The sequence below is a fragment of the Olea europaea genome, chromosome 6 (genome assembly GCF_002742605.1).
Source record: "Olea europaea var. sylvestris chromosome 6, O_europaea_v1, whole genome shotgun sequence".
Lineage (NCBI taxonomy): Eukaryota > Viridiplantae > Streptophyta > Magnoliopsida > Lamiales > Oleaceae > Olea > Olea europaea.
The window spans coordinates 16863854-16875272 of record NC_036242.1 but is presented as its reverse complement, the minus strand read 5'-3'; the positions used below and the strand labels follow the sequence as shown (position 1 = coordinate 16875272).

The following is an 11419-nucleotide window of genomic DNA, read 5'->3' as shown; positions in this document are numbered from 1 at the left end:
AAGTAATTTTCTAACACATTATAAACATGATATTGAACTATGACTATGTTCAGTAGATTACAAATACGTGTAATCTGGAAGTATTTACTTCACCTGGGAGAATCAATCGATATTGATACATCCTTTCGGGGCAAGAAGAAGATTAAGAGCATTTTCCATTTTTAGTTCTTTTACATCTTTAACGAATGTAATTACACTCATACAATTAATCGATCTATAAATCTTCACCTAATAAAACGTGACAGGTTATCGACCATCAACAATCGACACAATTATCTAGGGATGTCAACGAGCCGAAACTCAAGGCTTGAGCAAAATTAAAAGGGCTTTTTTTGAGCTCGAGCTTTTGCTCGGCCAAAAAAAAAAAAAAGGCTCGACCCAAGCTTTTCTGTTAGGGCCTTAGCGGGTTCTCTCTCTCTCTCTCTCTTTTTTTTTTGGAGCTTCTGCCTTAAAAAAGACAGCATCCGTCTTATTTTTAATAAGGCAGCAAGCGCTGCCTTTTTTTCTTTTCGTTTCTTTGTTGCTTTGCCTATTTTTTATTTTTTTTAAATAAGGCCCAAGCATGAGCCGACGAGTCACATGGGCCAGCTCGGGCTAAGCTTGGAACTTCAAAATGGGGCTAGGCCTGAGCTTTGAACCGAGCCTCAAGCCGAAATGGCTCGGGCTTTTTCTGGACCGAGCCACGGGTGGGCCGAGTCGACGAGCCAAATTAACATCCCTACAATCATCTCATTTCTAGAAGATTGGCCTATTTCATTCATGGCTTCAGCTCTTTCATTGGTGAAAATGGGCTGCTTTGGTGAAGGAATCAGAAATTCATTACTCGGCATGGAAACTACTGATGACATATCAGGTTTGTTGCTTGCAGTGTCTTGCACACAAAATAACCCAACTTGAATGCAACGCAGGCTTCTGTGGTTGGAGGTGAGTCGACTATTTCTACAGCTCTACCCTCGTTCCACAAGTGCCATGCCTGGCATAATTCTTACACGTATTTCAATACTGAATGATACAATGTTACAAATTAATCAGACTGTTTAAAATTTATTATCATAGACTCAATCGGTTGGTCAGATTTGGACAGGCGTCGTCATTAATAGATCCCATTTTCTTCTTCCCACTGATGATCTCAAGTAATGACCCAAAAACTGAAGACGTCTGATTTCACTGAGAAGAGACCTTCTAATGCATATTCAGGTGACATGTTACAACTACATGCCGTATCAAAGCAATATTAAGTTATGATTCCTTCACATTGTGGAAACTAAATTTATTAAAGATATGGATGAAATTGGTAGAGGTACTTGCTGAGTTCCAACCAGTCTGTTAGTATTTGCTTCAAGTTGGTTCCCAACAAATATTCTTGCTGTGCCAAAGTCGGAGATTTGGGTTTCATTTCTTCATCTAAAAGTATGTTGCTAGCTTTGAGATCCCAATGAATAATTCTCAACCTGGAGTCTTGATGAAGGTAGAGTATTCCTCTAGCAATTCCAATGATGATTTCATGGCGCTTTTTCCAATCCTACAAGGACCTCCTACTTTCATCTGAAAATGTTTACATGTATTTATTAGAAGATGCTTACTGTTTTCCAGGAGGAAACATCAACACGAATTACATGATAAAAATGAACATACCAAACAAAAAATAGTCCAAGCTTTTATTTGGCATGTACTCATAGATTAAATTTTTCACTTCATTTTCTAAGCAACAACCTAGAAGCCTCACCAGATTTCTATGTTGAAGTTTTGCAATAAGAATGACCTCGTTTTTGAATTCTACATTCCCTTATCTTGAGTGTTTTGACAGCCTTTTGATTGCGACTTCATGCCAATTTGGCAGTTGACCCTAAAAACTGTAAGGATTTTTAATTCATCGATGGGCTTATATATGTGAATAATTGTGTGTTAAATTAAAGGCTATCGAATTCGATTGAGCCCAATTAAAGTGATCTAATAAGACTTTGATTTTGAGTTTTAATGTATCCAATTAAAGTGTGGGTTTACATATGTGTAGAAACCAGACCCAAGTCCTAATTCTATGATGGGCTGAATTAGGTCAAAGGCCGTCACTATATAAATACGTTATGATCCCCAGATCACACATACGTATTATTCATTCTCTACTGCATCCCATCATAGAGAGAAAAAGGAGACTACGTGTAGATTTGGAAGACTATACCGTGAAATTCATTATTGCATTAACCATGTTCGATTCAAGTACGCTTCCGCTTTAATTCTTGTATTTCTTGATTATTTAATATAAAAGATTTGGTGATTTAATAGTATTAAATTATCCTACAAGTGGTATCAGAGCCTTTTCATGTTGAATCATTGAGAATCAAAAGTTCTAGTTTAGTTCTTGCAATATTTTATAAAGTTTTCAGATTTGACAGCTTTGAATTTAGTTTTGTTGAATTTGAAAACTATTCGGTATATTTTTTATTATCTTTCATAATTCAGATTAAAATAATTGAGAAGAATTCAGGTTATGGTTATGGTTTTGGATTTAGAATTTTGGATTCAGATTTCAGTTTAAAAAAAAATATATTATTTTGTGCTGATGCCAGCAGTAAGTAGCCAGGGAGGCAGCTTCGCTGCTGTACACAGCGCCGGTGCCATTGGTTCAGGTGGCGCCGAAGAAGGAGAAAAGAAGAAAATTTTTAGAGTTTTCAGTTTTTTGGTTGATTTTGGGGGTGGGTGCTTCTTCTGTAAATTAGGAAATTTGAGGCCCCTATTTGCGATTAAGGTTAGGGTTATAAAATTAAAGTTTCAGTCCCTAACCTTTACGTTATATTAAGATTTGGGCCTTTGAGTTTTGAATTTAATAATTCAGTCCCTAAAGTTTAAAATTAATTAATTCAGGTCATTAAAGTTCTGAATTTTATAATTAAGGCCCTCAAACTTTAATTATTAATTCTAATTAGCCCCCAAAGTTTATAATTAATTCAAATTCACCCCCAGAGTTTCAAATTTTAAAAATTTGATCCCTAAAGTTTTGGATTGATTAGTTTTTGGCCTCCTAAAGTTTTAAATTGTTCTAATTGATCCTCTAAAGTATTGAATTAATTAATTATGGTCCATAAAGTTTTAAGTTTATTGATTTCAACCCCTAAAATTTGGAATTAATTAATTTTGTCCCCCTAAAATTTTGAATTATTAATCCTAAGGCCCCTAAAGTTTAAAACTAATCAAAATATGCAAAATTGGTGATTCTCTTTCTCAAATTTTGGTACTAAGGACTCTTTTAAGAGATATAATATTCGAAAGTTGGTTAATTGAAGCAAAGTATTGCCAAAGCAACCTCTCTTGTGGAAATTGACTAACTTAAAATATTAAAAGGTGTTTGTGCATGTGTTATTCATGGGAATATTGGTCGGCCCAAAGGAAGGTCAATATTTAGCCGAATACACGTGCACCAATAGTGATAAATGTGTGACGATTATTTGGTTTAATATGTAATCAATAAATCGATCCAAAGAAAGGTTTTTTTAATGACACGTTGTTTTATCATCAATGTTTGATCACTACGCCAAGAGTATCGCTTACAAATCAATATCTCCGTTCAAAGACTAGATATTGATGTTGTGCTTGGTATCTTGTGATGGGCCCTACCACTATTTGAGATTATTTTACTTGCATGTGAAAGATATTCATGTCAGCTATTCATAATAATTGTTCTCTAATTCAGTTTTTGCTAGCATCAATTCAATTCCAATGCTAAATGGCACAAACTTCAGGACGTGGCAAGAGAACGTGATGATTGTTCTTGGAGTCATGGACCTGGACCTTGCTTTACGGGTCGATTAACCTGCTGCACTTACTGATAAGAGTGCCTCTGATGACAAAAGAGAGATGGAAAAGTGGAAACGATCGAACCGCATAAGTTTAATGGTCATGGAGCGTGCTATTCCAGAAGCATTCCAGGGTACTATGTCCGATAAGGTGACTACAGCTAAGGGTCTCTTTAAGGATCTTGAGAAGAGGTTTGTCAAGAATGAAAAGGCTGATACAAGTACACTTTTGACAAACCTTGTCTCAATGAGGTATAAAGGGAAATGAAACATTCGGGAGTATATTATGGAAATGTCTCACATTGCTTCAAAACTAAAGGCACTCAAGTTGGATTTATCTGAAAATTTATTAGTGCACTTAGTTCTGATATCCCTTCCGGCACATTTCAGTTAATTTAAGGTGAGCTACAACTGTCAAAAGGACTCATGGTCCCTTAATGAGCTCATCTCACATTGTGTTCAGGAAGAGAAAAGACTGAAACATGAGAAGACAGAAAGTGCTCATTTGGCCACCACCTCTAAGGATAAAAGGAATAAGAAAAGAAAGATTAATAAGGAAATTGCGGGTACGGCACCGCAAAAGAAACACCATAAGGAACCAACTGAAGGTAGTTGTTTCTTCTGTGGAGCTGTAGGTCATAAGAAGAAAAATTGCACCAATTACCACGCATGACGTGTAAAGAAAGGTATTCTTCTTCATTTGGTTTGTTCCGAGGTTAATTTAACTTTGGTATCTAGACATACATGGTGGATAGATTCTGGTGCAACAACTTACATCAGTATGTCTATGCAGTGTTGCCTGAGCTACCGAAAACCAAGTGATGGTGAAAGATACATCTATGCTGGAGATGGCAAGAAGGTGGAAGTAGAGGCAATAGGAAAATTTAGAATATTGTTAAAGACTAGATTTTATTTGGATCTTGTTGAGACATTTATTGTACCGTCTTTTAGATGGAATTTGATTTCTATTTCTTTTTTGGACAAATTTGTTTATACTTGTTCATTTGGAAATAGAATATGGTCACTCAACGCTCGCATGGCAAAGTGGTCAATTCGACTGTCGCAGTATGACTGCCCCCCTCTCCGTCTTCTACTCCCCTTATCTTAGTTTGTTTCATGATTCAAAATTGGTTGGTTCCGATTCTTTATCAGGCTACGATAATTTTTATTCAATTGATACAATTACTTCTTTTAATGAATCCCTGCATGTAAGTACTCGAGGTGTAAACCAAAAATTAACCGACGAGAATTCTGCCTCGTTGTGGTACAAGAGATTATGTCACATCTCCAAAAGGAGAATTGAGAGACTTGTGTTAGACAGGATTCTTGACCCTCTTGACTTCACAGATTATGATTCGTGTGTCAACTGTATAAAGGGAAACAAACCAATAAAAGGAGATTTCAAGCCAATAGGACTTCGTACGTCTTAAAACTTATACATACGGATATTTGTGGACCATTCCCTACGGGTTCTTGGAATGGTCAACAATATTTTATAACGTTCATAGACAACTTTTCAATATATGGCTACGTATATCTCATTCATGAAAAATCACAGTCACTGGATGTGTTCAAAAACTATAAAGCTGAAGTTGAGAACCAATTCGGCGAAAGGATTAAAAGCGTCAGATCTAGGGGTGAATACTATGGCAGATATGACGGTTCAGGTGAACAGCGTCCAGGACCATTTGCTAAATTTCTAGAGGAATGCGGTATCATCCCACGGTTCACTATGCCAGGTTCACCTACTATAGTTGGTGTTGTTGAGAGACGAAACAGAACGCTTAAGGACGTGGTGACGAGTATGATTAGTCATTCTACCTTACCAGAATCTCTCTGGGGTGAAGCATTAAAGACCGCAGCTTATATACACAACAGAGTTCCAACTAAGACCACTGATAAAACCTCATATGAGCTTTGGACGGGCAAGTAGCCTAGTTTGAAGCATATACATATTTGGGGGTGTCCATCTGAGGCAAGGCCCTATAAGCCAAATGAAAAAAAACTAGACGCAAGGACCATCAGTTTCTATTTGATTGGATATTCCGAAAGGTCCAGGGGTTACAAGTTTTATGATCCCATAACTAAGACAATTTTCGAGACAGGAAATGCTCAATTCTTTGAGGATGTTGAGTTTACGGGGCAAGAAAGGGTTACAGGCTTTGTCTCTGAGGAGGAATATGTTGAAATTCCTCCAATTGCCATTGACAATGATCAGGTTTCTATCCCTGATATTGTTCAAGAAGCAACTCTGGATCAAGACAATGTCATACCTCCCTCTCAAGATCAACAAATTGTTCCAGAAGAACAAACTCTACAGTTTCAAGAACTAATATCATTAAGAAGATCCACTAGAGAAAGGAGAAGTGTGGTTTCGAATGATTACATCATATTTCTCCAAGAACATGAAGTTGACATTGGAATGGTGGAAGATGATCCGATCAACTTTTGTCAAGCCATGGAAAGTTCTAACTCTCAAAAGTGGCTCGATGCCATGAATGAAGAGATAAAGTCCATGAAGGACAATGACGTATGGGACCTCGTTCCATAGCCTGAAGGTGTGAAACCCATTGGTTGCAAATGGATATTTAAGACCAAGAGGGATTCGAAAGGTGATGTAGAGAGGTATAAGGCTCGTCTTGTCGCAAAGGGCTTTACATAGAAAGAAAGTATCGATTATAAAGAGACTTTCTCTCCGGTTTCTTCAAAAGACTCTTTCAGAACAATAATGGCATTGGTGGCACATTTTGATCTTAAGTTACATCAGATGGATGTTAAGATAGCATTTCTCAATGGTGACATTGATGAAACAATTTATATGATACTACCAGAAAACTTTGTATCGGACGATGTAAAGCAAATGGTTTGTAAATTAAAGAAATCCATCTATGGACTCAAACAGGCATCTCGTCAATGATATTACAAGTTTTATCATGTGATCATCTCATTTGGTTTTGAGATGAATTTGATTGATGATTGTATATACCACAAGTTCAGTGGGAGTAAATATATTTTTCTGATTTTATATGTCGATAACATATTGCTTGCCAGCAATGATATAGGCTTATTGCACGAAACCAAGAGATTTCTAGCAAAGAATTTTGAGATGAAAGATCTTGGTGACGCCTCTTTTGTATTAGGAATTCAGATACACCGAGATCGTCCTCGGGTATTCTTGGATTATCACAAAAGAGCTATATCGAAAAAGTACTTAAAAGATATGACATGCAAGATTGTAAACCAGGTGACACCCCTATGGCTAAAGGAGACAAGTTCAGCTTAAGTCAGTGTCCTAAAAATGACTTGGAGATTAAAGAGATGCAGAAGATTCCTCATTCCTCAACTATAGGGAGTCTGATGTATGCCCAGGTTCGTACGCGTCCGGATATAGCGTACATTGTTGGAATGTTAGGGAGATATTTAAGTAACCCGGGAATGGATTATTGGAAAGCAGCCAAACGGGTCATGCGGTATTTACAGAGAACAAAAGACTACATGCTCACATACAGGAGATCAGATCGGTTGGAGATCATCGATTATTCTAATTCCGATTTCGCGGGATGCCAAGATAGTAGGAGATCCACTTCAGGCTATATTTACCTGCTTGCTGGAGGTACTCTTTTCTGGAAGAGTGCTAAGCAGACACTCATAGCTACTTCTACCATGGCAGCGGAGTTTATAGCGTGTTATGAGGCATCAAATCATGGAATATGGCTGCGTAATTTTGTCACTGGGTTGAGCATTGTGGACAGTATAGAAAGACCATTTAAGATATTTTGTGACAATAAATCAGCAGTGCTGTATTCTAATAACAATAGGAGCTCAACGAAGTCAAAACATATAGAGATCAATTCCCTGGCTGTTAAAGAAAGAGTTCAGAGTGGACAGGTGTCAATAGAGTATACTGGGACAAACTCCATGGTTGCGAATCCGCTTACTAAGGGATTGATACCCAAGGTCTTTCATGAGCACACTGCTCATATGAGTGTAATGTTTCTTGAGGATATCTAGTTTCAGTGGGAGTTTGTATTTTTGCTTTTCATATTGGACACATGTACCGTTATTTTGGATACGGTTTAAAATTAAAGTTATTTTCAGTTATAAAATTATTTGGTTTATTATCTCTGAACTTGTTTAAAATGATTTCACTAAGTATTAAGGTGGACCAATTGAAAATAGGCATGTTACAAATCACCTCACATGTAATTTCCATGCTACACATCCATGCTTGATTCATGTTATTCGGTTATATCGATATACGTGACCATTGATGGGTTTAGCTACATAAAAGTAGCGAAAGCCGCTTTGATCCTATGTTGATATGATTGATGGACGGGATTGTTTGGGGATACATTCGGTAATGATAGCAAAATTCTGAATACTCATAAGGTTATGTTTAATGCACAATTATAAAGTGACACATATAGCCCAAGTGAGAGATTGTAAGGATTTTTAATCCATCGATGGGCTTATATATGTGAATAATTGTGTGTTAAATTAAAGGCTATCAAATTCGGTTGAGCCCAATTAAAGTGATCTAATAAGGCTTCGATTTTGGGTTTTAATGTGTCCAATTAAAGTGTGGATTTACATATGTGTAAAGACCGAACCCAAGTCCTAATTCTATGATGGGCCGAATTAGGTCAAAAGGCGTCGCTATATAAATAGGTTATGGTCCCCAGATCACACGTACGTATTATTCATTCTTTACTGCATCCCATCACAGAGAGAAAAATGATGTTAGGAAAATATGTAATTGGCAAATCTGTGACCAAGGACCAAATTGTCAATGTTCAATAGTTTAGGGACTAGAGTTGCAATTAACTAAAGTTTATAGGCTAGGTCTAGGGTTGTGTGGGATGCCTCGAAGATGCAAGCGACGCTTTGATTTTGCTAGAGTCTCGCCCTGACATCGCTCGAGCCACAATTGCAGAACCAACTTCGCTGGACTCACGCTGAGCTGTCGCTCGAGCGAAAGGTACGTCGCTCGAGGCTCGCTAGTACCTCGCTCGAGCGACCGTGTTACCTAGCCAATTCTAATTTTAAACGCTCGTGAATGTTTGACGCTCTACATTACCATATATCAACCTCTATATATACCAAACGTCCCATTCGTGTTCATCAACCCGAAAATTCACATTGAAAATACTTTGAATATTCTTTCAATTCCTTGGCAACCAAAAATCCAAATCATTCTCTCCAAAGATCAAAAGCCAAAGAAATCCTTCATTGTTCTCATACCAATCCTTGGCTTGTTGAGTAAAAACATCAAATCTATAAACCCCAAAACACCTGTCTCACAACTCCAATTAAACTTCCAGAAGATCATCAGTTTGAAGATCCGGGAAGGATTTGCTTGAAGAGCTGGAGTGCGTGGTGATTCACGGGAGGTAGAAATTATACAAGGCTGGGATTTAGCACGGATCTGCAAAATCCAGGAGGGTCTTGAGTTCATACAGCAAGGAGGTCAGAAAATTGAGAGTGTCAATGATGTCTGGCGTGCTGTAAGTTGGTTTCTACAATAGTGAATCTCTACTGGCTTATGCCCGGAGTTTTTACCCAGTTGGGTTTCTCCGTCAACATGTTTATAGTGTTTTTACCGCTTTAATTTATTTACTTGTCAATGGTAATCCAACATAGGTAGATAAATCACGTGAATTAATCTGGACAAATTATAATTTGTGTGACTTGTTGCATGAATTATTCAAAAAGTTTTTAATTCCGCAAGAACACCTATTCACCCCCCCTCTAGGTGTTAGTTGGGTCGAACGATAGGTTTTTCAAAGGAGACTGCGTGTAGATTTGGAAGACTATACCGCGAAATTCATTATCGCATTAACTATGTCTGATTCAGGTACGCTTTCGCTTTAATTTTTGTATTTCTTGATGATTTAACATGAAAGATCCGGTGATTTAAAAGTATTAAATTATCCTACAAAAACCACCTCATCGTTTTCATGTTAAAGCAAGCAAGGGAAAGATGTATCTACAAAAGAATTTCCACAGAATAAAGCATCTAAACACACTCTCTCTCCCCGATAATTTCGGTATCATTGGTTAACTATACAATCCAAGTTGAGTTTTTTTTTTTTTTTTTTTTTTTTTTTTGGGTGGTGTTAAAATAGCTTAAAATGGAGAATGAAATACCCTAATCCTCCTTCCCCGAGCTTTCTAACCATGGAGAAATGGTCTGTCGCAGATTTGACAATGTCTAAATCGACGAATTCTAATTTTAAATTATCCGCGTCTTCATAGTCTTCATACAGATCTGTAATGGAAGAATCTGCATTTGATTCCAAAAGTAGCACATCCTGATTTCTATTCATTTGTCTGAGGCCTGAAATTAAGGAAATATCATCACAGAAAATGACAACAATATGAAACTGAAGTTTCTTATGGTTAATTCTGTAGACAAATTAAATCACATCCTCAACTGTCCTAGTATTTAACAAGATGTATCCACCCTATGCCGACATATAGTAATTTAACAGCCTAGGAAAGAACAGTGTGAATGTTTAGCAGTTTACCTTGCCTTTCACATTCTGTCTCCAGTAGTAGCCGGAAACCAAAAGCAATACTCCAAGAGCAACAGACGAATGATAAATAGAAGCAACCTTTTCTTTTCACTTAAACCTTGTGAGAAATTCCTAGCACCGGCTTCTGCAAAATTAAAAATTTTAGGTATCTGATGTTACAGACTTTTTCTTACAAACTGTACTAGTAACCCTACCGTTGTTTTCAAATTTCCCTACTGAACTGTAAGGTAACCTCTAGTCATGTGATTGTTTGCGTTCTAACAAAAATGCGAACAACGGAGTAAATATGATCAAATCTGTGTTTCAAAAGATTAATTAATTGAGATTTTCAGAAAGCATACCAAGTTGAAGTGCATCTACATGTAGGTAAAAGTCCTGACCCACCTTGGGCTATTGTTTAATATCATTTAATTCTCCATACCATGCAAAGCTTCCCCGTTTACGAACCTCACCAGCACTGGTAAAACCAGTGCAGCTGCAGCTCTTCAAGCACTCCGTTTCGCACTCTCGTAGACTCAAATTTGAGAGCAATTTAGCGTTCTTGGCATCGGGAAGCTTCAGTTTTAGTAATGTTCTAAAACCCTCACCTTTGCCCTTCCCACAAGTATAGCTTTTTCTATTCTCCACACATTTACTTAACAAATATCGAGGGTTCTCTGGCTCAAATCCTGGCAAGCAGGAGCATATCACCATATCTCTGGAGTTACATGTTGCAGATGGACTGCAACGTGAAAATATATCGCACTGGTCTGCTGGAATTAAGAAAATTGTAGACAACTCTTTACTTTCATGAAGCCATATTAGTGCCCGCAGAGTTCCCAAGGGGTCCAGGACAAATCTTGCCAGAATGGAAGTATTTGACACTGGGAATATTAAGCAAAGCTACCAGAAAAACATGAAGCTAACTTTATTAAATCCACTTATTAGCTTGTATAAAAGTTTTAAGTTATTAGGAATAAAATAAACTTACCTATTTATATTTATATCTTCAGAAAGTTCCCATCAGGTGCCCATAATATAGTTTTCATAAAAGGTCTGCTTAGACTTATCAAGGCATTTGTCTGCTACGGTCGATCGATAATTACGTGTCAT

At 37.2% G+C, this 11419-nt stretch overlaps 1 protein-coding gene and 1 pseudogene across 1 annotated transcript; both read right to left on the bottom strand.

Moving 5' to 3' along the window:
• Window positions 1–1050: 1050 nt before the first annotated feature.
• Window positions 1051–2619, bottom strand: LOC111395223 (annotated as a pseudogene).
• Window positions 2620–10326: 7707 nt separating this feature from the next.
• LOC111395222 (G-type lectin S-receptor-like serine/threonine-protein kinase RKS1) lies at window positions 10327–11419 on the bottom strand. Its single transcript, XM_023021216.1, has 3 exons — window positions 11413–11419; window positions 10775–11190; window positions 10327–10476 (listed from the first exon to the last, which is right to left on the bottom strand). The coding sequence occupies exons 1-3, from the start codon at window positions 11417–11419 to the stop codon at window positions 10327–10329; spliced, it is 573 nt and encodes a 190-aa protein (XP_022876984.1).

Bases quoted from the DNA above. Each gene is read 5' to 3' on its own strand.
- LOC111395222 (XM_023021216.1), bottom strand. The intron at 10,477-10,774 runs GTTCGTAAACGG...CTGTAACATCAG, and splicing joins GTTTTACCAGTGCTGGTGAG to ATACCTAAAATTTTTAATTT.